The 27698-nt window shown below is 39.4% G+C and overlaps 1 protein-coding gene across 2 annotated transcripts in view; it reads right to left on the bottom strand.

The window, feature by feature from the left end:
* Positions 1-27698, bottom strand: part of ca16b (carbonic anhydrase XVI b) — a 113221-nt gene that overhangs the window by 37057 nt on the left and 48466 nt on the right. For both annotated transcript variants that reach the window (XM_037100567.1, XM_037100566.1), the window contains exons 3-5: positions 19592-19771; positions 12156-12304; positions 2451-2546 (exon numbers count right to left, since the gene is read on the bottom strand). In XM_037100567.1, coding sequence (XP_036956462.1) covers positions 2451-2546; positions 12156-12304; positions 19592-19771 — 425 coding nt within the window. The remainder of the gene's footprint in view (positions 1-2450; positions 2547-12155; positions 12305-19591; positions 19772-27698) is intronic.

Genomic DNA, 27698 nt, shown 5'->3' with positions numbered 1-27698 from the left:
TTGCTGCAATACCACAAGTGGCCAACTGGGCAAAATCGGAAGCAAGGCTGAGTGTAGCCGATGTCTCCACGTCTAAATAACACATTCATGGCAATAACTCAATGAGGCCATTTAGCTGTCAGCTGTCTCCAGCAGACTAAGATTGGTGTGGATTCCCTCTTTATCCATTAGGCCTACTTTTAATTCTTTGCAGTGACTGTAGACTGGCAGACATTCTACGATATTCCCAATGTCCTACTTAGGAGACGAGACTGGACAAAACAGTATTGGGATGCGGGGACCAATCTACCCTTGCATAACATTAATTCAGGTCAGTCGTGGAGAATAATCGTGTGGAACTGAATGCTGAATGCGGATAATGTGCACACCTTAGAGGCCATTAATAGGCCTTTGGGGAGCACAGGAGGAACTCTCGTCATTGATTAGAAATGGTAAAACTGAGCCAATGTGTGTGTGCCCGCTTAAAAAAACCCTCACACTGTAAACTGCTGTTCAGCGGATTGTGTTTGGTGGTGCTAATTGCAGTAAGCAATAGGGCTGTCAGGACCCAGCGGAGGCATTTAGGTCCTCGTACACACATGGTTTTATCACTGTCTGAGTGTAGACCTACATTACGAACACCTGTGTCCCCATTCCAGCCTCCCTCTTTCCGAGAGCTGACCCTTACCTACATACTATTAAGCTGAACGTTAGCCCCCATTGATCACCTGCCATCAATCGCCAACATCCTGCTAATAGAAATTAAGACTGTGACATGGACAGGGGCCCTGCAGTCGTGCTGGTGTGTGCATTTTCACGGTTCATAAATCTCTGAGGTGTTTTTACAGTTAACAGAAATTAGGACCATTCTTGTCCATTAAGAGCTTATGTGCGCAGACCTTCAGGGGACAATTTGTAGTATCTCAGTAAGCAATCTGCAGTGTGCCACAGAACAGAAAAAAACAATTAGCTGCATGGTGAAAAGAAACTCTTCTATCACAACACAGGTGCCAAAGATCTCCGAGAAACATCCCTCACTTACTGACCTCAAAAAGGTATTTACATCGTCATGGTTTTCATAATTGGACAGATACAAAAAGCCCCCTTAAGTCCTTGAGTCGGGTCTTTTGTCCACCCAGTTTCTTTATCCACTGTTACGTTTATTCAATCATTCAATTTCCTAGATTTTGTAAAAGACTTTCATAATGGTTGCAGTAATTACCATTTATGAACAAAAAGTTTGTTTTTTATCTTATAAAAACAGCTATTTTTCATTCAGGTTATACTGCCACAATCTACTACTACCTATACCTCTTTAGAGAAAACTCAATTCTGCATATGAAGGATTCAACTTAAAGGTTCTATATATGAGATTTTGATAAATAATATAGCAGCAAACAACTATTTGCTGTTTAAAGCTATGGTGGAGTAATGGCATCCTGACCAGACAATAAAGCCTCACTTCCTGTATGTATGTGTGCTTCTCTGTTGTTTGTTTTGGTGGCTGGGCCGGCTGCACATGCATGTTGCTCCAACTTGACTCGGAGCTGGTTTTTCCTCTTCTCTTTTTACTAGAGAAGGCACGACAGCTAATTAGCTGTTATAGATATGAATTTGTTTTGCAAATGTGGGAATCGCTAGACGTCACTGAATGGTGTACATAGCACCTTTAAGCACGAGTTGTTGTTGAGTGTTACATTTTACTGCCTAGCATCGGTATCATGCTAACATGATCACAGTGACAATGCTAACATTCTGATATTAAGCAAGCATAATGTTTCAAGAGTTCACCATCTTAGTTTAGCATATTAGCATGCCAACCTTTGCACTAAACAACAAGGTAAACTGAGGTAAATTATTAAAGGGCTTGAACTGCATTCATCATCACATCTAAATTCCTGTACTTCATACAATTCTTTTATACCCATAGCAATCAATGTGTGTATCAGTGGCTTTCTAATTTAAACTCCATGAGAGTAACAAACATGACAATGCAATTGTTTTATTTCAAATAGTACTTTTTGGTGTACGTGAGTGAATGCCATATTTTTTTTGCAAATCAATCCATCTTCAAAGATATAATTCCAATTAAATCCTAACCTTGAAAACATATCTGTTCAAACCAAGCATTTTTCAAACTTCCGAGACAAATAAGCCCTGTTTGCTTTGCAGGTTTTTGTTCAGAACATATTGAACAAATAGAAATATTTTTACCCATTTCCCTCCCGACACGAAATGTCAGGGGATCATCAAAGTGATTACAATTCATCCTGAGGGGGATATGACTGTCTGCACCAATTCTCAAGGTAATCCATCCATCCAATAACTCTTGAGATATTTCAGTCTGGACTAAAGTGCAGGGGCTCACGCTAGCGTGGATAAAATGTCTATGTTGTGTAGGGGCATTCGTGTAGTCTTGGTTTTCCTCAGATTACATTTGTCTTGACCTTCAGCCCTGTGTGAGACTTTACCTCAAAGAAGACGGCCATGGCGGAAACGATGCGTCTTTCCTTGATGGCCGCACTGAGGCTGTCAAAGTCGTCTGAATTGTAAAGGTAGATCTGCATCTGGGATGGGAAACAGAGCATAAACAGCTTGAGGAGTGGACAAGGAGAACGAACAGTCCTGCCATCAATCACTTAGACACACTGCTGAGGAGCTGATGAAAAGCTGTTTTGAGGGGCATAAAAGAAGGTGTATTTATCACTCTAATAAATCTCCCATAATCTGTGTCATTCCTTTTTGTGTTCTGCCACTCCTGGAGGATGCTCGAGAAATACAGCATCACATTCCTCAGGGCGACTGCCCTCACAGAGACAGTCACGAGCAGAGAGGAAGAACTGGAGGATCGAGCTCTTTTTTTTTTTTTTTTTCCCGCTGTGAGATCTGACAGAATGGGAGGCTTTTAATCATTCCTCCCAATCACCTTAAATCACCAACAACATCTCTTCTGATTCCACAACATGGCTCAAGATGTGCGACACAAAATGTGAAAACCATCATACACAGGCTACATCACATGCCTGTCATGACTCTAGTTCCGCGTTAAGGAAAAGATTCTCGTTCCTTTCATTTCAAAGCAGACGTATTATGGTAGTGCTGATCAAAATCATCAAATGATTCTAAAAGTAGCAATTGGAGCTGTCCATCATCTCACTGTCTCCAGCCTCTTTAAAATGAAAAACCCTTTCATACTACTGCACCAAGTTAATTGGCAATAAGAAAAAGGTCCTGGATGTTGATTTAATTAAAGGGTGTGCTCGCCTTATTCCTCTTTCCAAGGAAAATTATGAGAAACCTGCTGAAGAAAACTGACAGTGCTGACAGCAGATGCAAATCGTGAAAAAATAAATTCAGTATAAATGTGGGCAAATCCATTTATGCGTGCCGCAGGCATAAACCAGGTACAAACTGACTCAATCCAGATAATTTTAGTGAATTTAAGTGATCAGTTTCTTTCAGAGTTCCTTTAACTGCAGCCTTTAATTGAACTAATTTGTTGTCTGGGAACCCAGCAAGAAGGAGCTCTTGCCATCCATCACCCTTCAGATGTTATTAACTACATCACCCAATTAAGCCGGCCCCCTTAGGCTTCATTTACTCACTGACATTAGATCATGTGACCTGCTCTTGTTAACAGCACACTGGAAAACGTGATATACAATTATAAAACACTTTCATAGCAGCCAATAAAATGGAATGTTTTCAAATGTGATTTGAATCACTTGTTTGTGAGTTCTGACACGTTTGACTATTTTGTTCACATCCACAGATATTGCTGAAAGTTGTTGACTTTAAGCAGGACAGACAGGTGGTCTGACCAATCTTTAAGCTCTCTTAAAACATTCAGACACACTCATACGTGTCTGTTTTTGTCAGAACAAAATTTACCAGACTGTCATAAACAGAGTATGCTAAGACAAATCTGAAAATGGTGAGCAGGGGACCAGAAGTATCAAAAGGAAACTGGAGGACAACAAAACATTATTTGTGCTTTATAATTTACCCCCAAATTTCTCTGGAGAGCAGACTGGCCATGCCATCTCCCTTCTATATTCTAAATGCATTCTATAGCCCTGGATTTCTTTGTTTTCCTGCACAAGATGAGAGCAAAAACAAATGCTGAAAGCTCCTCTGCATTCCCAAGTGCCATTTAAGCACGAACAGGTGATGTTTGGCATGATTTCCCAAGGCAGCAAGATATTGAGGCAGGAGAAGAAAACTTCAATAAATGAGTTTGTGCATGGAAAGATCTCAGATTTATCACCGCGGCATGACTTCATTCTGTCTTTCCTTTCTTTTTTTGAAAACTGTTTTACTGCAGCTTTTTGTTGTTAACAGGTAAATGTGTCTTTTTTTCTTTAATCAGCATGATTCTCACTCCAATCACACTTAACTATCTACGTTATCCTATCACTAAGGCACCTTCAAAGTGATAGAGAACTAATTTTCAAGAAGAATAAAGTGTTATAATTTGAACTGAAACTGCTGTGAAACAATTACATGAAATGTAGCATTTCGCATTCCATATTACTGATAGATATAACTGACTGTTCTGTACAAGACAAGAGGATGAGTGGATTATATGTCCGTAAACAGATATAATGTTTTTATGATCCATGTACATATAAAAACAACAACATTGCTTAATGTTTGCCTAAGTGACAAAACTACCACAAGATCTCCATTTGCTTCACTTCATGTCAATTTTCCTATAATTACTGGTCCCAGTGCAACAGACAATGTCACATGAGCCATCTAAAAAAGTCCAGTGTAAACGATTCTGCGGCATCCACTGGTGCTGAGCTACTGTAGAGATGTAGCACATGGTAATTCTATGGCTTATTCTAAGATCACAAAACCACAATTCTTATTTTCACAACAATATGAATAAAATAAACTGTTCCGTAGTCCGGTGATACAGCAGCAGATACTTATGTATCTTTTGCCAGACGGCAGAAGGGTGGACAGACTGTGGCTGAGGCGGCTGTCGTCTTTTAGTATCTTTGGGATACACACTAATCACCCGCTGCAGGGTCCTCTTGGCCTGTGCCGGTCACAAACCATGCCATTTGTTTATTTTTTCCGGTCAGGATGCTTTGAATTGCTTCTCTATATGTCTACCAGTTCCCATAAGAAGTGGAGCCCTTTCTGTGTGTCTTCTATGGTTCCTTAGAAAAACATATTCACTATGTCGATATTGTGTCACTGATTCAGACACAACGTCAGACAATCATTCATGTATGGACATTCACAATTGTCATAATTCACGACGGTTTACCAATATCAAATTATTTTGAGTGGTTTTCAGCATGATAAATTATTTTACCATCTTATTTTGTAGTATTGTTAACATGTGTTACAGTATATACCAACATTAGCCTCTCTAGCCATTAAATTCATTGCTTACTCAGTTTTCAAAACCACTGATGTTTTGTTAGCTTCTATGCACCACAAATGCAACAGCATGCTCATGCAGATGTGTTCATGGCTGTTCCACTGTATTAACATATTTGGTAATGTTTTATTTCTGCAGTTGCATCTTCTAAATGTAGTTACACTGCATTCTTCTATGGTTCATTTGGTTTTATTTTCGTATTTACAGCAGCTTCATATGTGTTGTCAAAATAGTGCCTTTGTTGTGTTCTTTGTTTTAAATGTACCACATGGATTCTGCTGCTGGCATGATTTATCTTCATTTTCACGGGCACTTTATCTATCCCTACACGTTTTGACTTAACTGAGACTCTTGCATACTCGTGTATGTTCTTTTGCACATTCGGTCTCTATTTCTGAGATGTATCCGCTGTGAACCAACCCATACACTTGATACATCCGCGTGTGTGCAAACACATACCTTTCTCAAAGTGTGATTTGTAATCCATGTATAATTAATCTAACCTTATGACACCCTAATATATTATTAGAAAAGATCTCCCTATGGTACCCTGGGGCAGGAAAAAAAAAAAAAAAAAAAAAAAATCCACTGTTTCATTTTTCACTGTGCTGTTTGAGCGAACAGGTGGTCCATCTATCGATTTCCCCACTTCACTCTCACGAAAAAGGCAGTGGTTAGATTAATGTCAAGCTCACGAGTCACAGGCCGAGTGGCTCATAGGTTCTTTCTTTCTCCTTTTGCATGACCATGTTACAAAAGGCAGACTAACTCCATAAAACAGCTCTTTGAATTAGGCCCTGTACTTACGCATGAACCATATTTGTGTATGTTTTCAAGCTTCCAGGCGGGTGGAATAAACACTTTTCAGGTTTTTCTTCCCACTGTAAGAGTAAATGCTTTATGCAGTGTGTTACCAGAGACTGGGGGCAGAATGGGCCTCATTTGGAGTGGAGAGATAATTATACTGCAGATTGGAAAACAGTCTCTCTGTTTAGCAGAGACAAATAAGCCTTGCAGCTCAACCTCCAAGGTCATGCTGCTTCAACTCTCCAAGAACAAGAAAACATATATGCAACAAAACAAAAGCCAACCTCTGCTATACAGGATCACTGGGTTTATCGAACACAAACACTTACATGAGGCAGAGTTCTGGTGGCACATGTGGCGTCAGATGTAATATAATATCAAATACATCAAATTCTGTCAAGTTGCGAATATGAAATATGAAAATGCCACATCTCACAGGATGAAGCGGTTAAATGGCTAGGGGCTAGACCTTGCATAAATATATTCCCCTTCAACTATTCATCATTTGATTTCGCTCTTTCACCTACTGGTTCCTGGGTTATGAATAAATACATCACGTTTGATACATGTAGGCTGACGTATTGATAAAAAGACCTCCCACTCTGTGCTGTTTTTAGCATATATTGTGTACATACGGTATTTAATAGGAAATACCTTTTGTGGAAATGTGGATTGGAATAGTCTTTTTTTTTTTGTACTTCCTGTAATCAAGGTCATTCCATCAGACATTTAGGTTGCTACAAGTAGCTGTTCTTTTCTTGGCCCTATTTTCTCTGATGTGGTCATTTCTTTGAACATTTCTTCATGGTGTCATTTCAATTCAATCCCCATCATGCTATATGTCAAGTCAATTCAATCTGGGCTGCATGTTCTTGACACGCACATTTAACAGAATAAACGGTACAAGAGGAGGGTCACCCATCCTTTGAATTATGAAAAATACACCAGACCTTTCTTTGAATGCAAATGGCAGCGTGCCATTCATGATTGCTGCTGTGCATTCAGTTTCACAAGTGCTCTAAAGTGACCTTTTTAGTTTGATGAAGCACTTCATCAACACAACCACTCACCTTTTCATTTTCTTAAATATGCTTTTTAAAATATATTTTAAGATGAAGGTTACTGAAGCCCATTTAATCATAAATGCAGAAAGTATTTCTATATCCACAGGACACAATCCTCTTGTAACTTGTCAGTGTTAGTGCCTTGGTTCCTCCTTTCCTTTGCATTCCATTTGTACTGTATCATTTACCAATTACCTTTACTAGGGCCGGGCAGTTTAACAATATATTCAATGCAACAGTAGATTAGGCAGATCAGCTGCTCTCATGATTCTCATGCAATCTCGCAAATTGAGCGATCTCCTAAATCAATGTGATTTGGGCAGTAGGAGCGCTTACCACGTTCTCATGTGATGTGAAAGAATCAGTTCAGGAGAAACCTCTAAGTTAGCTCAGAAGAAGAGAATGCAAAGAAAACACAGGGGAGGGGGATGAAAGTGTAAATACAGTGCTGGAAAGCTTCCATTTTGCTTTTTTCCATTTCCTTTTGCTTTTAACTCAAGTATTGATTCATGTGAGGCAGTTGGTTTTATTTGTACGGAATTTTGTGAACTCGCTACTTGATCGCCTGAAATTTGCAGCAAACTTTAACACCAAATTCTGGTTAACTGAGCAACAAATGAGTACCTGGGTTTAATTCTTAAATGCAATGCTTAAATCTGTACTTTATTGTATTATTCTGTACTCAGTTTGATGCAATTTTTGTCACATTGTGTTCAGTTTTTTTTTTTTTTTTTAACTTTCAACAAAGCCTTTCCTGGGACAGTTGATGCCATCAAGCATCATCTACAAACTGCATACATCACCAAAGGTTGAAAAAGGCTGCACTTCTTAAACAAACTAAAGAAAATTTAATTCTCAAATTTTCAAATTCTTGTAAACTTTCACAGATTAGATCTTATCCTGACCGGAAACATCTCAAGCCCAGTACAGAAAGGCTGGAATATCACTGGTATTTTTCCAGAGAGCATTACTGATATCGATAGTATAATATAACACCCACCCTGGCCACAATTTGTCCACCCTGCAGCCATGTGGAGAACAATACAGAAGGATCCGTTGCCGTACCACCAGACTGCAGAGTAGCTTCTTTCCTCAGGCTGTGAGACTCCTTAATGCAGCCTCAACACTTCAACTAAGGCAGTTTGTCTTGTGTGGAATAAAGGAACAAAACTTGCATTTCATTGTACAACCCTGTGTTAAAGAACAAATAACTGAACAGTAAATTACTATATCATGATGTATATTGTTACTATGACACTCCTAACTTTTATATATTTCAGTTTTTCTACTCTCTTGCAAACAGACTCCCAATTGCAGCGCCTGGTCTTCAGGATTAACAGCTGACTCAGGTAGTTTCAGGCATAGTTCTAACAATTCACATGCAGATGATCAGCATCTAATCCATTTGTAAGCCTATTTATGCTACTACTATTTCTATGTACCCCCTGGTAGGTGTGTATAATTATGTTACTTGTGTTTTTTTAGAAGAGCATCATCATTTTGAATTCCAAACACATTAGGTCTTGAACACATGTTCTCTGGCAAAGAGGTCGATGCAAAAAACCTGGTCTACACATAGATACATGCTAAGCTACAAATCTATATTTCACATCTATAAATGATGCAGCTGGAGGGCATCATTTTCTTGTTCTTGCTCAGCTTTTCTTTCTCCTAACAGCTGCTCAAATTGGTCATTAAAGTGAATTCCAATCGTCTTATTTAGAAGCGCACCATCAAAGGAGCCATATGCACAACAGCTTTATAATGGTTGTATATAATCCAGTGCCCTTTAACACTACGGCGCATGGAAAATGCTGTGGCAAAAAATAAATCTAATTACTCAGCCGTACAGCATCAAAAGCCGTGCCTGCAGAGAGGGTTCCAAAGAACAGGGCTAAGAAACAAACACAGGGGGACTCTCGCTGCGTGTTTGGAGATAGGACAGAGAGGCACACTAACAGCAATTTCCTGTTTTCATATATAGCTATATTTACACTAATTATTAATCATTTGACAATAGAAAAGGTGGGTTTTTTTTATATATACATATATATATAAAAAACCCCACAAAATGTAAGAGTATGACACATTTGCAAATTCATTTTAGATAACGAATAGTAATGGCATTGTAAATGATAAAAATGTGAAAGGCACTAATAAGTCATTCTCCGAACCATACAAAAAGAGTGGGATTTCTGCTTTAATCCAGGAGCCAGAATAAATAATACCAAAAGGTTTTAGACTTAATACCCTTTATATCTGCGCTACAAGACTTGGTGATTTTCTTTTTCTGCTTTCCTTTATTACTTGCAGTCTGTTCTCTCTTTGTTTCTTTTGTCTGGTCTTAGTCTTTTGGCATTAATGGCATTAAGAAATCGGTTACGACCTTGCACAAAAATCATCTGAGGAGCAAGTTCAACTTTTGCTTCAATGCTCATTTCATTTAAAAGTCCACAAGAAAACTTTAATTTTTCTCCTACGCCTTCGCACTTTGCTTTCACTGACGTAATATCCTTGACACCATATCAAAAGACTTTGAATATATTTGATTCTGTATTTTATATTGTAACCCCATAGGTTCGACTAGTGAATTAGTTATGGGCACAACCTCACATTAAGAACATTTTCTGCATTAGAAAAACATAATCTGGTGTTACCGGACCTCATTAACATGAGCAGTTTTACATTTTGTAACACAGGAAAATAACATATTTATTAAAAGGGGCACTTTGTAGCTTTAGAGAAGAAAATCTAAGTATTTGAATGTTCACAATTTTTAATTAGGTAATTATAAACCCTTAGAAATACTTACTTTTTCCACAACTGAACAAACAAGCTCTTCTCAGAGGAAAATAAGGTCCCCAGAACATTGTCTGAATATAGAATGGTGGCAGGGTCCGCCAAATGTAAACAAAGTCAGACAATATTAGAAGGTGCTGTTGTCCTTTAAGGTCAGCTTGTTTATTCAGTCAAGAAAACATAGAGTTTCTTTATCAAGTTTTTTTTTTTTTAATCAATGAAGATCTTACTTTTCCGTTTCACACTTCTTCAAAACGTAACTGAAAATGCTCATGCAGAATAAGTGCTTTACTATGAGGGCTAACAAGATGTAAATATGCAGCTAAAATGCAAACAAGCAACTAGGTCCTGGTTAAAATTTTAACTTTAATGTAAAGTTTTATCTTATCATGTTTTTGTTCCTAACAAAGTAAGAATTGAGGCGGCAGAGGTTGAGATATATCATCTTTAGTCCCTAGTAGTCAGGGTTAAGCTTTAATAATGTTGAGTGCTACACTTCCCATAATGCAACACCAAAGTTCCTTTTTGTAAGACCCTCTCTGCCTAGTACACGCCTACATCTCTCACACTCCACATCCCCATTTTCTAACACAGACTTTGTCATAAATTTGCACAAACTGATTTTATGTGCAAAAGCTACAGTAGATCTTCCCTTGATGAAGTGTGAATAACGCTCTGGCCACATTGAACACATAACAACTGTCCACTGTTGGTGGAGGTGATGTGCAGCGGAGCAGTTTTTTACTGGCTACACCTGCAGTGCACACACTGTATGCTGCAAAGCCTTCTTTTTAGGGATTGTGTCTTCAGTTTTTGGCCCTAGCACACCACTATGAAACTTCAACTTTTCACTGAGTTTGTATAATATGGGTAAGTTAACATCAGTTACTAAGCAACCAACAGCTACTGGTTAAATGCTGATGGGTAGACCCCAATGAAGAAGCCAGTCAGGGTAATTTCCTGTATACAGAATATTGACACTGTATGACACATTTCCGTATAATAGGGCTGCACACCCTGCATAAAACATATAAATAGAAGACCTGTCTATTTTTACGCTTGTAGAGCAGATCTCAGTGGCACACACTGCTCTCACGCCTTGTGTAGCTGGTTTCATTGATTATAGCGAAAGCACAGTGTTGCAGCAGCCACAACGCAAATGGTCTGCATAAGTTCAAGGGTACCGCCACCTATTTCAGTGGCGTCAGGTTTTTAAAAGGAAAGAGAATGAAAAACGTGATATCTGGTTCTGCTGTGTCAGTTCTGATCATTTTTAAACTGTCCATCATGAGTCTATCAGTGTTATTGGAGTGCAATGCTAGACCAGTAGATTGCTATTCAAATCATGCTGCCTACATTACCCACAGTGCAGCTTAGGCACCGAGTGACATCACTGAAGGCAGTTCTTTGATAACATGCAGCTTCCTCTGGAGCCATAAAAGGATTTAAGCTACGTTTTCACATACACATAGTACTCCCTCAGACCTGTAAACACACATTATGGTGTAAAATTGGTGGAGTCACCCAGTAAGTGTTCAACGTAGCCACCCTGTTAGCATCCACGTGTAAAAATCTATCATGAAACTAGAAGCAATGTAACTTTTGACAATACTATCTTTTAAACAAATTTTAAAGGGGACCTTCATTATTATGACAGAAGCTGATATTTTGGTTTTCTTTTACTTTTAAGTGGGTACATTTTGCCATCCTATGAAATCCAGAGATTGCCTAAAAACAGTTTTTGACCCCAGTGAAATACAGTTTCTCCCAAGGCCTGAACAATCTTGGAGATGAGGTAAAACCGAATTTTAGATGCATCTGTACTCCAACCAACTCTGTGCAGCTATTGAGGCTTGAGATCCCAGCAGCATGTTTCAATAACTATTGAATCCATGCCACAAAGAATTAAGCCTGATCAACAAGCAGAAGAACATCTTGTCAATCATGGCATTCACAAACAGTTAGGGAGCACATTTTTTCGGCCTCTTTTAAAAACATCATATTTCTAAACACAACAGTAACTTGCCAAGTTCCAGTATGCTGTGTTGACCCTCAAGGCTTCCTATTGTGAATTTATCAAAGCGAATTGTAGTGACAGGACGCTTTACCTCTACAGGGAACCTTCTGCTATTTATGCTGTGTTCCGAGCCTGCTGATCCATTACTCTGGCCCCAATGAAACTCCATCTTCTCAGCCTTAAAACGCCCAGGCAGTCCAGCACCCCTTACAAAGTAGTCATCCTTCAGGAGAACAGCAACTGGAGAAAAAGAGATGGAATCGAACAAAGAAGGACAATTATTATTATTCTGGGACAAAGGCAGCTAAAAGGAGATTATTAGTCAAAGCACTGATTATACTAAAGCTCACAGCAGTGGCCTATGCCAATCATTTTTAATTTTTTTTTTTTTATTTCATATCTCTGATCTTATCTCATCAAAATTCTCATCTGTTTTTTGTTAATGGCAACTCAATTATCTCATGATCTCAAAGTACAATTAAATGCTTCGGCGTTTCTTCTATACGCCTCTAAACCTGAGATGATGTACTTTGCTACACAAAATATCAAACATAATCTGACTGTTTTCTATTATAAAATGGCACAATGCAATTTCTTGCTGCTTCAAAAACTGAGTAAATCATTGTTTCTGCCCGTGATACATGTCAATATAAACCAAAACGGAGGGGAGACTCTTGAGGAGCTCCTGTGGGGGGAAAAAAAAAAAATTGTTTTCATGTCTGATAGACTATAGTAAATGTGTAAACCTGTCCTTTCCACATTTACTTTCATTGATGAAACTGGATGTTACATAAGCTGCAACGAACACAGATCAGGTTTTACTCTGAAATAATCACACAGCAAATAGATGTTGTGATTACAACTGTTCAATGTGCCTTTATCCTTTCATTAGAGGCTATTTAAAAGGGATAAGAAGCTGTTAAATCTCAAATGATCTCGACTCAGGGGGGACTTAAGGGCAGCAAGAGGAACATTTTTCTGCCTGGCAACCCACAGGCTGATATGGTGTGTTCCTTAAGTCTCACTACGTGGGGAATCATTTCATCACTTGATATAAAGAGGGATAAGTGTAACATCATGTTCTTCCACCTGCTTGCTTCATGCTTCCATCTGACAATACCAGGCCAATTTCAAACTTTCTCTTAAGGTTTCTTCAGTAACATTTTTTCCCAGACAGACAATCTTGAAATTTAGCTTCAAGAGTTTTGTGTAACTTTTTTACAACCTGCCACTATTATATATTGTTACGTGTGGCCAACTTAGTGCCCTATGTGTGTCCTCTGTCTCCGCCCTGCTCCGCCTTCTTGAGCTCAGGTGTGGGCAATCACCTGAGCAGGTAAAAGGAGGCAGTATGTTGCTCTGTGAATGCTCCTCTTGTACAATATTAAATGCTTGTTTGAATTTTGAGCTGACTCCGATCTCCTTCCTCTAGTTCTAAATTATTGCAGAATTATTCTAACAGTATTAAAACAAAGTGGAAGTGACTGGGAACATCAGCAACTCAGCCACAAAGTGGTAGGCCATGAAAAATGACTGAGCAGGGTCAGCAGATGCAGAGGCGCATAGTGCGCAGAGGTCGCCGACTTTCTGCAGTCAATTGATACAGACCTCCAAACTTCGTGTGGCCTTCAGATTAGCTCAAGAACAGTGCGTAGAGAGCTTCATGGGATGGGTTTCCATGGCCAAGCAGCTGCATCCAAGCCATAGATCAGCAAGTGCAATGTAAATTGTTGGATATAGTGATATAAAGCACACCACCACTGGAGGCGCGCTCTCTGGAGTGACGAATCGTGGTTCTCCATCTGGCAATCTGATGGACGAGTCTGGGTTTGGCGGTTGCCAGGAGAACAATACTTGTCTGACTGCACTGTGCCAAGTGCAAAGTTTGGTGGAGAGGGATTATGTTGTGGGGTTGTTTTTCAGGAGCTGGGCTTGGCCCCTTAGTTCCAGTGAAAGGAACTCTGAATGCTTCAGCATGCCAAGAGATGTTGGACAATTCCATGCTCCCAACTTTGTGGGAACAGTTTGGGGATGGCTCCAACATGGATATGCACATAGAACACCTTTGGGATGAATGAGATCAGATCAGTGTGTGACCTCACAATTGCGCTTCTGGAAGAATGGTCAAAAATTCCCATAAACACACTCCTGCAAACCTTATGGAAAGACCTCCCAGAAGAGTTAAAGCTGTTATAGCTGCAAAGGGTGGACCAATGTCATATTAAACCCTTTGGATTAAGAATGGGATGTCACTTAAGTTCATATGCGAGTCAAGGCAGGTGATCGAACACTTGTGGCAATAGTGTATCCTTCTATATATTTTACATTTGGGAGTATTAATTTAGCCTCAGTCAATAATGAAAAGAAGATGAAAATAAGAAATGCATAACCAGTCACATAGTTGGTCTCAAATCTATACTAAACCAAACTGCGATTAAAGCTATGGTGAATTACAAAATGCCTTCTCTTGTTCTGTAAAAAAGTCATTTTTACTTGTGAGCTCACTATTTCTTTTGGGTTATTCAGTAGGATGTAGCAAGGATCCCAGGGGTGTACAATCCATATCTTTTTTATCCAATATTCTCCAACACAGGAAGCCTGAGATTGGAAGCGAAGCAGTATAAAACATTTGAGAGTGGGAGAAATATTTCTGCAAAATTAAACACTGCAGCCACCAGCCACAAATTAACCTCAATGCCCTCAAAAATGGTGTCTTTGGCGTGAAGTTAGCTGACCAAATCAAACACCACAGCTTTGCTTGTTGTTGCAATCTGCCAAGAAAGATCCAGTTTCTCCTGAAAGTCTCATTTCAGTGGATAAAACTATCACTACTGATATCCTGCAGTGCTATCTGAGAGGGCCTTTTGAGGGACATAAAATGTTCTACGATATATAGTGGACTGTGTAATCCCCCTCCTCCACAGACATTACTGCTTTTTAGAGGTTTTAACAAAATACCAGCCATTTGGATTCACCTCAAAAGGTTCACCCTGTCTGCTTTCATGGAAGCAAACATTTGTAAATGTACTCGGCAGTGTCATGTAAGGGCGAGTTATCCAGTTCTCATGACAAGGCAGATTATCATCCTTCTGCTGTCCTGGCTAAGGCTACATGTTAATGTATAACCATTCACCGCGTCTACGTTTGACATCATTAGCCAGATTAGAGCCACCGCTCTGTCGGCTGATCCCTCCCGTTACAGGGGGATTTAGTCACCCTCTCTGGATAAAGACAGCCCACTTTTAATCAGCAAACCAAGAGGATGAGCATGTGGACAAGCAAACAAAGACTGTCAGTAAACACAGATGACATGTTGAACCAGCTGGGCAGAGAGAGGATGAAAATCGCAGTTGGTGAAATGTATCACCATTAAGATGCAAGGTGCAAAAACACCCGCGAGATCAAGAGAAAACGAGTGAAGAGACAAGGAGATCCGAAGAGGGGAGAACCTTGTGTGATGAGGGATGAGCTCAGTGCCTGTCGTGAGGCAAGAAAGAATCTGCCAGCAGTATTAACGTGCCAGTGCTGCTTTAAGCTGATGGCCCACAGTATGATGGAAAAGGTCTTAGATGCAGGAGATTTCTAAGACTGAAAGCGCCGGGTCAAAGTGAACATCAGTCTGCATAGAAAATAACCACCCATCACATGATCTCGCACTGGTTCAACTCATTTGGAAACACATGCATATTTACAGGAATGGTAATAAACTCTGTTACCGCTTGAAGTAGTGTAATCCCGTCTGTAACAGAAGGAAAGTCAAGGAAAGGGGATGCTTGCTGGCCCTGGGAGTTTCATTAGAAATGCTGCCCTGGGTGTGTTTGAACCCTCCAACAGTAGAGCAGGAATTAGAAGCTAAGCCAAAAAGACCTTGAATCACAGCCAGTGAAAGAAGCCGAGTGTGTGTGAAAGTAAATCCTTGATCAATGTGAACGTCTCTGGGGTCTTCCGATTCCTCATGAATTTGGTCGGGAGTTGTTTGAAATTTCACTGAGAAATGTTTTGTTGGAGAACACTGCTTGAATGGCGTCCAATCAGCTCGATCTCAAAGTGGATCAAGGCACAAGGGAGCATTGGGAAATCAATCTCGATGAACTTTTAAGATCTATTCACTCGGTTTCTTAATTACAACACTGACTTTTAAATAGTATGAAGGATGTTAAAGCCCCCCTGAGTAGGATTTTGACGGCTGGACTGATGCACCCCCTTGTGGCAGCATCAAAATGGACAGTGTGGGAGGCAGAAAGGCACACAATTTAATTAAGGAAAATGCTAGAAAATTAGCATTCAACCCGCCAACATCTTGTGTCTTCAAAATCTTGTGTCTTCCCTCGACTTCAAAGCAAGTTTCAGCTAATTTTTTTAGCTACATATCCACTGCCTTAATGGTTTGGTTTACTTTCACAGCTCTCAAAGTGGCATTTTCAGCCCCAGGCAACTTTTTTCATCATCTTCTAAAATCTCAATGGATTGTACCTACTCTGCACCAAACGGCAGACCGACACAGTTGGCAACTAGCTGGTCAACATAGTGGATCATTTAGCTGCAAAAAGAACCAGACATTTCCCACAGGAAAGAGAGTCAATATTGAACAGGCTCCTAGTACATAGTAATGTTAGTCTTTAACTGCCACACGTGTACAGTAAATGAAAAAATCAGTTATATCAAGTTATAACAAGTGGCAACAAAAATGAATACAAAAAATAAATAAATAAACAATAGCAGGTTTTAGAGCTGAAATGATTACTCAAGTTACTTGAATAATTCGATTATAAAAAAATGGTAGACGCAAAATCTCTACCTCGAGGCTTACTGCAAGGTAAAGGCGGAAATGTCTATCTAAAAGGGCCTTGTCTATCTAAAAAGGAGGTGTAATATCCTTTTTCAAAAGCCGCCACTTGGCCACCACTGGCACATGTGATGTGACATGAAGCATGACGTTGGGCAGTGAACAGTGACAACAAATTTGTCAAATTGTTTAGAACTGAGTTCTTAGCAGCTTTTAATTTAAAAGTAGCGACTATTCGTAGCTTGCTGCTACAACAACAAGTGGATGCAACCAAATAGCTACAGAGACCGAGGAGGCGCTAGCATCTCCTGGATCTCAGCAGCTTTTCCGTTGCTCATCTTGATGTCCGTGGATAAAGTGATGAACTAACTGCTGTGATCAACTGTTTACTGGTTTTAAAACTCCCCGGCTGTGGGTCGCACAACAGTGCAGGTCATCGACACCTCCGCCCATCTCACGCAATTGCTGGCACATCGTCGGCTCGGATTTAGTTTGCAATGGAGGCGGAAATAAGTGTGCCCTCCGAGGCATCAAATTGGCGGACCAGAACAGACCCATAATTTACAGCCTTCTGTCTAAATCTGTGGACCTAACCACAAAAAAGACCAAATGGCGGCTTATTATAAAATTATAAAAACAGCGACTGATACGTAAGTGTGTTGATGTGGACCTCTGCCTGGCTCCTGAGGACCATAGTACTGTCACAACCACACAGTAGCAACAGTAGGCTGGAATGCAGACATGGATTGGCATGTTTCCTTGGAATTGTTGGATCTCCTCCATTGTTCATAGTGTGTGTTTGTGCGCGTGTGTCACAATGAGGAGCAGAGTGGAGCTGAACCTTAACATGTAGACGAAACGAGGCCGATTGACATAAGCTTGAACAACTTAAGTAAGATTCAACAATAAAAGATTGACAAGGAGGGCACGTTGAAAAGACTTTGGACTTGGCAAACTCATAATATCAAGGATGCAGCAAATCGTGATGTGGAAAACAAAAAATGACTCCGAAGGTCAAAGATTCATTGGCGAATAATGCATTGCATTCAAACCGCTGAAAATGTTTTCCAAAGAAAATAAAGAATGATTTTCTGTTAGACTCAATAACGAACATCCTAAAAATGCAGTTCATGAACACATTCATCTACATTTTCACAATGATAAAGCCAGTCGAATGCAGCTCTGAGAATAAAAGGTGGAGGTTGAGGAAAGTTTGCCAACTGTTTTATTTATCTCGACTGTTCTCTAGACTGTGGTAACAGCTAACCAGTTACTGTAGCAGAGATAATAAGCCCCAACATAATCCCTCTGTTTATTAGTCATTGTTTAATTGTTCAGATATTTATCACCTTTAAATCCTGTTTAAAGTTAAACATTCTAAAACACAGGTTATATTCTGAAGTGCATTTTATGTTAGTATTTACTATTCAATCACAAATTGTTTGTGTGAGCGACCGTTAAATCTATTTGTCAAGGTAATTAAAAAAAGCGTATAAGTAATGAAAAAATATAGTTTTATCCCCCCAGTTTGAAATCAATTTCACAATATGGTAAGGTGAATTCGCACAATATCAAATTGACCTCTTCTAAATAGTGTCTGAGTTAAAAATATTCAACGGTAATATTGTTCCATTTTCCTGATTTTCACAGTGCTTAGCCATCTAAAATCCCCTCTGTATCATTTGTACCCAAAATTACAGCAGGCCGTGTTATTTCCATCTTTGTAAATAAGCAGCCTGCAGCATGGCTCGGCTGTCCCAGTGGCCTTGGTTGTCATGGAGGCTAACAACTCTCATTATGATCAAACGCAAAAGATGAAACTACTCTGTGAGAGAAACAGTGCCAGAAGCAGAGGGGATCAATTAAGGTCAGGGTTTTCACACCAATGGTCCACGGATTAGCTGATTGAAAAACAAAAGTGGCAATGGTTTGAAGTAGCAGTTAATCAAGTGAGCTTCAAAATGTTCCTGTTAAAAGCCATGCAGGCTGATACAAAGGCAATGGGGAGACGTAACAAACTGATACTATTATGTGTGATTGTAATCTGATATACTGAACCATTAGGGTTTGGTTTTAAAATTTGCCATTAGACACACATCAAATCTGAGGATCCAGTCCGCATAAAATGTCTACTGTTTGTGGGAACATACAGAAATGTGGTTTCAAGATTTGCAATTTAGTGTCTCTCTATATTCATTATTCTACACTGGGGGTAGGTGATGTGGATAACATCTTTCATCACTATATTTTTATATTACATTGTCAGTATCTATTGTGGAGTGGTAAAGCTACTGGAAATTCAATTTAAAGTTAAAATAGATAAAATTACCACATGGAATAGGAATTTAATTCTCTGAAAATTTAAGGTACTTCATAACCGTGATTTAAAAATCCTGTAAATCCAATACTGCCTAAAGGCTTCTTTGCTGAAATGCTCAGAAATAAAATGTATAAAAGGGATAGCCACCTGGAGTTAAAAAGTATGGAACATTCCTGCCCAACTCAGCACCTGATATGATAAAACATTTGCTTGAATGAAAAATCTCCAGAAACCCTGAGGTGAGAATTGTTTTTCTTTTGTCTGATCAAAATCATTTTCTCTCCTGTATTTATGTTTGCATGTATTTAAGTTCTTCAAGTTATTTTAAATTATGAAAAATAAATAAAATAAAGGTAAGAAGAAGAAAAAAAGCGTAAAAAATGGGGGGGAACTAGTCCAAAAAAGATTCAGTAATGCACACCTGTCTTTCCTGTGTTTTTCATTGTTGTCTGGTTGGAGGACTCAGTGTTGAACTTCTCCAGCACCAGCTCCTGGAACTCCTCCGAAACCAAAGCTTGTTCATCTGCAATGTCCACAGGTGATTGGTTCTTCGCAGCACATTCTGGGTATGAGGCTGCCCAGCCTCGAGGTCCATGGCTTCCTGCAGGAACACAAGAAACAAGCACTTATGAAAAATTAAGGCTACACCCATGAAATCTCCTTCATCTAAGAATTGTGCCCACAATACACACAACATTAGAAACACAGTGACAATATTACTGTGACAGCAGCACACCAGGTTTCCATATGCCCTTAACGGAAATTGAGAGAAAAAGGACGATGATTCTTTCATACTCATTCAGCTGCAGTGCCCTCTAAGCCCCTCCAACAGCTGGGAAAACATGTAAACACAATGAAAATTCATCATCAGGCTACAGGCTATTCTAGTGTTAATTGTCCATATACGATATAAATATCCAAATGAGGCGTATTCTTACAGTGCCGCACTCACTGAAAACTGAGCCTAGAATGGGTGCAGACAAAATGTGGGTCTACACCTCGGATATGTTTTAAAAAAACAAAAAAAAAAACAAAGAAACATTACACCAAAAGGGTACTGAATAGAAAATACTCCACTTTAACAATTCATGTGTAGTGTGTGCTGCAAACGAACTTCCTGTAGAATCCCCATCCACTGTGTGCTCTTTTAATCCTCTATCCCCTACAGTGGCGCTTCTACAAAGGAATAATCCACTACCGACAGGGGTCTCCTTGATCTCTTCTCGGGTACAATGGGCCAATGCAACAACAAAAGCTGAGGGATCAGGGGAACAAGGAAGCATGCATGGATTTTAACTTTTCTGGGTTAACACAATATTCATGATCCCATTCCCTACAGATATAGGGCAACTATGCTACTGGCTCATGAAAATGATATGAGAACTGCTCTTTACTAAAACACCCTGGATCAAGGGTGGGTTTACGTCTTGCTATGAATAAACACCTTGCAGCCAAAAACACTGTGTTCCAGTCCCTTGAAAAGACACAACGTTAGAGGGATTAATTTGAAATATCCGATGTTTTACCACGGCAACCACAGAGCAACCATAAACATGCACCGTGGGGTGTGCAGACACATAAACAGGAATCATTTACTTCATCTTATTCTCCAGTGAATATGTCACAAGGTTAGGAAAACAGTGCATAAACACCGTTAAGCCCTCGGAAAGGTCTGAAGTTTGTCCAGTGACTTAAACAAAATCAATTGTCTTCCGAACGCCACCTGTATGATTATGGACTGCCGAGGTCTGGATTGCATGGACAAGTCAATTGATTTGAGCTGCATTTCTAATTAATGACTGCATTAGCAAGCAGGATTAAATTTGTCAGTCATGGCTTTAGACTTGCCAATACATGTGTACCAGTATAACTCCAATATTTCGTATCCTAAAGCAGAGCCACCTGTACAACTCCAATATTTCATTCCCTGGAACAATAGCCATTGTGAACACACCACTATTACTATACAGCAAGAGACAAGCTTCCTGCCAAACCATAAATACAAATAAGGTATTTATATAAATGTAGCAATTATGCACAGTATTCAAATGAAAACAGTTATGTGTATAACATTTTTCTATCAAGGCCTAAATATTCATTCATTCAACTATTTTATATTTCAACTGGATTGTGCTTGCACACATCCTGGCCAAAACATTGTCATCGCATAACAATTGTCTGGGGCTTAATTGGCTTCAATACAACAACTAATTGATTAAAAAACTCTATGAAGCAATATTTTTCATTTTACCACTGAAGCAAATGACTCCCTTTTATATTGCTACTGACACCAATTTCTCTGAGAATCAACAACTCGATCAATATTGGTAAGATTAAGGAAAATGTCAGATATCTAGTCAGCTGCAGAGAGGGAATATCAGATAGACCAAACCAGGAGCTGTTTATTTCCATTGTTACTCTGGAGACACAGAGCCAAATATATTGGCTGATGTCTTTGTGTATATAGATAGACTATCTATTATACTATTGTAGATAGAACAGTTAATATTAAGGTCCTTGTGTTAAGAGTAGGTATAAATAAAAGGTAAGAAAGCAGTTATAAGTCCTGATAATATTATTACTAATATCCCCTAATACTGATGAGAATACACTATACATAATTTTTCTACGAAGTGTCAATAATAGCAACAAATGTGTTTATTGTTAGATTATGATAATGAAAGCGTCATGAAAGGGGTTCTCAAACCTTCATACTCAAAGGTCTGTATCTGGTTATCATCCATGCCAGGGGTCTGGAACGATCAGTGATTACAAAATAGGCTATCAATTCATTAACACCACATCTCTCACATCTCACGTCTTTAATATTTATTTTTTAAAAGATTTCATCTACAATTGAAAAGCTTAATGTTAATTCTCCAGTGCATGATTCACACATGAACTTGGCAGCAAACAAAACACTATGCTCGGTCTCTCTCTGTAAAGCTGTTGACGTCGCCATGACAACGGTGTAAACACAATAGACGGGATCGCTGTGAGCGATCAACAGCTACACTGTACACAGTGTCACAAAGAACTTACTGATTGATGGAAACTTTATTTCAAAATAGTAAATATTACATTTGATGTAGTCTTTGTAACAACTGGGGGAGTTGGGTACACATCGTCTTGCTGTAAAGTCCGGGTGTGGAACTGAGAAGCGCCTCATGGGTGTTTTACTATTGTTAGTAATGGCATCACTACACATTCATTAAGTCTAACTTACGTATCATGTCATTGTTGAATGCCTTTCATTGCTTTATTAATATGAATGTATACTTAAATAGAAATAGAATAATGCCTTGTAAGGGTTAATAGATTTTTCAGATTCTGTCCTTATTAACATTCTAATAATATTCATCGATTTTTTTTTTTTTTTTAAACTCCAAAATATCGACATCAGCCTCAGGCTCAAAAATCCAGTATTGGTTGGGCTATAATACATATAATTGAACCTGATGACGAGACAAGCTTTGTTTACTTGTAATACCACACAGCTGTATTCATTTTCGGAGTACGTCTCTAAATGTTTCTAGGACAAACACTGGAGCTCAGACTGGAACTGTGTAGGGTCAGATATATATTTATGGAGTTTGGGGAAATATTTGTTGATAATGTAGTGCGCACTTGAGGCAGTTGTAGAAATGGTTACGACTTACTGCCATCCCATTTGGGTTGAAGAAAATATATATTCTCTTTGGCAGAGCTGTCTGAAGTACAATGCCTCCAGTTGCTTTGAACATTTACCATTCCCCTGACCGACAAAGTACGCTATGCGGGCTACCAACAATAAAAAACACTGAGAACTATTCTGGTTCTCCAGTGGGCAATTTCAACCCTCATTTTCTTGCTTTTCTTCCGTCTCCTCCTGAGTGAACCATGGCAAACTACAAAAACCTTTTTTTCAGATGCAACTAAGATATACAGGGCCTCGCAAAACGTGACTGACATGTCTCACAACAACAACAAATTCCATAGGTCAGCTGTGTGGAGACGGATTAGAACATGAAAGGAAGCTAGACAAGAGACGGGGCTATATTTATTGTCAGTTGGCACAGAACTAAGATATGAATAAATATCATCAAAGATGTGATGTCGACAGTTTATCACATCAGAAACGCACGATATGATGAGTTAAGTGTACTGAACCCACTGAAATGTTTCACAGGTCTCTTATTCGAAGTGCAACTAGTGAAAAGTGTAATCTTTTGCTAATTTTCCATTTAAAAAAAAAAAACACATTACATCCCATTTACTGCTAGAGAGATAACTCTGCCTTTCAAGAAGAGAAAGGGAGGAGCAGCGCTAAAATCAGATAAGTGAGGGTTGCACAGCAGTCGATTAATCTGTCTCATTGCCATCCATCAGAATGACTATAATCCTCGTGCTTAAGCCTTTCCCACTGCAGCCCAGCCACTCTATCAGGCTGAGGTGAACAAATTAAAAATAAGTGCATGTTTTAAAATGTTGTAGATTGATTTATCTAAAATATTACACGCCACATTTGCACCTACATTCAGCATATGGCCCTGAGAGAACAGCTCATGCACACTGGGCTGCACGACACATTCATTCTAATGAAAATCTTTATAGGAGCTATGAGGTAATTCATGCAGTATACCGACGGTTTTATATGAACAGAGATGGATAAATTACACTGATGTTTCAGCACAACCTCCAGAAATACAACAATCTTAAATGGAGTTATCTTGCCTGGTTCAAGATCTCTGGATCATTGCACACATCTGATTCGTTCAGAGATTCAAAGAGGATGAACAGAAAATGCTAATGTAGTCCAATTATCAGGCAACCTACAGTCATGATTATATACATGCTTCATTGAATTTCAAGACCAACAGTAGGTGAGAAAAATATGCAAGCAACTTTCTCCAATACCACAACAACTGGACTGCTGAGTGCGAGCTGGCAGCAGACTGTGGCTGTACACAGCAGCATGCAGAGGGGAATGTATGGTGTGGTGCTAGAGTGTTAAATAAAATATAAAGTAACACATATTCTCAATTAGAACCAACAAACCAAAGCTGATCCAGAAGTAGAAGGTGGGAAGATTAGCTTTCTTTCTTTTTTTTATCTGTTATGACACAAATATAAGCCGATACAATGATCCCTCTCGCGTCATCTGCAACACTTGAAAGGTGTAATACAAAACAATACAATGGCCCTGCAACAAATCCTACCTTTGTGAAGCTTGAAATGTTCTATATTTGGTGAGACTGTGAAAGCGAGGTGTGTGGTGTGACTTCTTTTTTTGTTCGTTTGAGTCTTTAGTTTGTCTTGTTCCTATAGTGGATTGCTGTCATTTGTTGTTTGTGCTATCTTTTTTTTTTTGCTATCTTTTTTCTAATCCCTGGGAAATATACAGTACTTTGGAATAAATTAACCGGCTTCACAACAGGAATCAGGATCGATTCGCACACGCCTCGTGAGAAAAATTAAAGATGCCTAAAATAAACAGTATAAGACTGATTATTCTGGTCACTTGTTTACAGCGGGGAGTGACAACTTCCAATTGCAAGAGACGGATGAAACCTAGCTCGTGTATATCATCTGGTGTAATTAAAAGATGCACATCAGTTGCAGTCTGTTTATTCAATAACTGTTTACTGTACATACTAAGCAATAACTGTTTACTGTACATACTAAGCAATAACTGTTTACTGTACATACTAAGCAGCACACCAAGCATACAGTCATGAGATAAACATATCAGTACATAAACAACGGACTGTACTTTTATCAGTTTCAGCAACATTCAAACAGCAATGGTTTAAAAACAAAGATAAAGATTTAGATAAAGATTTTGAGAAATTCAATAACACCTCCATTTTGTTATTCAGGATCTATGCTACACGTAAGACAAGTGATGTTTAAAATGTGTCTACTGTTTGTTCATCCGACCTGTTCTCGTCTCACTTCTGCGTGATGTGACACTGCTCTCTGCAATCTACTTGTTTTAAGTAAAACAGGCACATGTTTCTCTCAATCTGGCACTTTCAGTTCCAGGCGTCATCCCATTAACCTTGGGATAAACAGCCGTGCCTGTGCTACCATGGCAATGCTGACAGAATGGCGATTGCCTTGTCATTTCCGTTTTGTCCCTCAGAGAGAAAGCATCCATGCTGTATGCCGCCTGGCAGACCTCCCAGAATTGGCACACTAGCCCTTGCAAAAAAAAAAAAAAAAAAAATCAACGCTGATCAGTCCATATGTATGAGTGGCAGTGACAACAAAACATGGCCAGTAGAAATAAGGCACAGCGTGAGGAGCACTGACAAGGGTCACAGCAGTCGTCTATACGAAGAAGTGGTGAGTGTGATCTAGCTGTGTGTATGCTGCAGAGTCTTTCCAGTGAATGGAGGAGCATCGGATAACATTTTGAAAGACATTCCCGGTGTCAGTTTCAATATGCTGATAACACTCCAGATGGTGGAGACACAGGCTTTGCAGCACTGGGGAGTATTGAATGTCCAGGTTAGACTGCTGAAGAGCTCAGGGCTTGTACAACGTGGGGACAGGCCAGAATAGTCAACTTAGACAATAATCAGTCAACCAACGTCCAGCTCATGACAGATCTTTTCTTTTATATAAGCTAGTAACACTGAGGATGGTCTCCAACATTTAAAAAATATATTTAAGGAAATGTTTGTGATCTTAGGCCACAGCAAGAGCAGTGAAAATGTCCAATGTGGCAACAAATCAGAGTGGTCAGATCAACACCCAGGTTGAAAAAAAATTAAAAAAAACAGAGTAAATAACAGAAAGGAATGGTCAAAAACAGCGAACAACCTGACATGCTGGTTTAACATCAATATTTCTAATGTAGATTTTGACATTTTCAATCCTCCAGTGCAATGAGCGATTATAAAAAAAAAAATACTCATGGGCTCAATATATGTTTTACCTTTTAAGTTATCTGCTAAAGCTGCAGGTATTTGTACGCTCACCAGATGCCTGCGTTTGTTGCCCTGCTTCATCTATTTGTCTTTAAATACGTAGGATGGGTTTGTTTTCTAGCAACATTTGGCGAGTCAAACTAAACCTTATGGTGGACCGACCATTTTGGTCAGTCCTGCTCTAAGAGAATATACATAAAATGGTGTCCGCGTGTTGACCTTTTTGCCAATGGATTTGAATGGACATGGATTGCGATTTCAGTTAATTAACGCAAAAATTATTCTCAATGCATCTAGATGCATCTCATTGTATGGCATCCTCAGTGATCTATATTACTGCACATAGCTAATTTTCTAATCAAAGGAATTCCCCTTTCATTTAGAAAGTCCTTCCAATAATCTGACTACAGCAGTCTACAATATAAACGCTGCATCTTTTCAATGCATAGACATTACAAAAACATTCAACCATCTGCAGTGCCTTATACGTTTGTTGTAATCCACATCAATATTGTTTTCACATGGCAGCTTTAAGATAAGGCATTTATTGACTCTCCTGCACACACCTCTTCGAGTCGGATGGCAAACTTGACAGCGCCTCCTCAGATCTTGACTGATGAGCTGGGCTTGCTGTACCAGTTATTATTTATGGCTGCAGATGTTAGCTTCAGGAGGAAATGGCCAACGTGATTAGTAATTGTTGTGAGGGACAAGTTTCATCCAGTTCGTGCTTCCCAGCAAGCTCAGAAAATCTGACATGTTCCCCTGAGGTGTCCGTTTTAAAAAAAATACTTTTCTGGATCACTTGCAGATGATCACTGCCTCCCTCCGACATCCCTTATACAAAAGTAACCTGATGTCAATTCAAGCATGGGAGCAACATCATGCAAAATGTATTGTGAAACTGAGGCCGGACAACCAACAATCAACATAAGACGCTGGCTCTCCATTATGCTTGCATTTCTGACTTTTCACACCTGGAATGCAAGGACCACAATGATGACAAAAAAAGCAAGACCAAGCGTCTGCAGCTATGCAAGCAGCAGTATTCGGGTACATTGCTGCTTTAAGCTTAATGCTAATTGCAGCCTACTCACATGCTCATCGATAATGCATGCATGCTGATGTTTAACAGGTATACTGTGGTCTAATATTTATTATGCATATTGTAACAAGCATTTACTGTACATTTGGAAACCACACATGGCTCCTATACTCAGAGCAGTACCATGGCATCGCCTTGCCTCGGACTTCATTCTGAGCATGAGCATATTCCAGTCCTATCTACTGTAAACTGCAAGGCCAGAGCTGTGCTTGCACAAAACAAACCAAGAGGCTCTGTCCCTTCCTCGATCATGACTTCGTTCCACTGTCTGTGTACTCCAGATCTCTTTACATGCCTCCTGGCAGCTCCGTGACCTAATGGCTGGGATGTGATGAAGAAAAAAGGGAGAGAGCTCAGAGCACAGCTGAATCAACTGTGAGACGAAGAGAGCTACTAAACGATGCCGACTGTGAGCATTTAAACAATAAAGATACGGTCTCACAACTGCAAGAATTATAACAAGCAACCAGGAATGGATATGATTTGCATTTCAGTCACTAAGCCACAGT

The sequence above is a fragment of the Acanthopagrus latus genome, chromosome 6, assembly GCF_904848185.1.
Source record: "Acanthopagrus latus isolate v.2019 chromosome 6, fAcaLat1.1, whole genome shotgun sequence".
In the NCBI taxonomy this organism is placed as follows: Eukaryota; Metazoa; Chordata; class Actinopteri; order Spariformes; family Sparidae; genus Acanthopagrus; species Acanthopagrus latus.
This window is presented reverse-complemented; position numbering and strand designations above follow the sequence as displayed.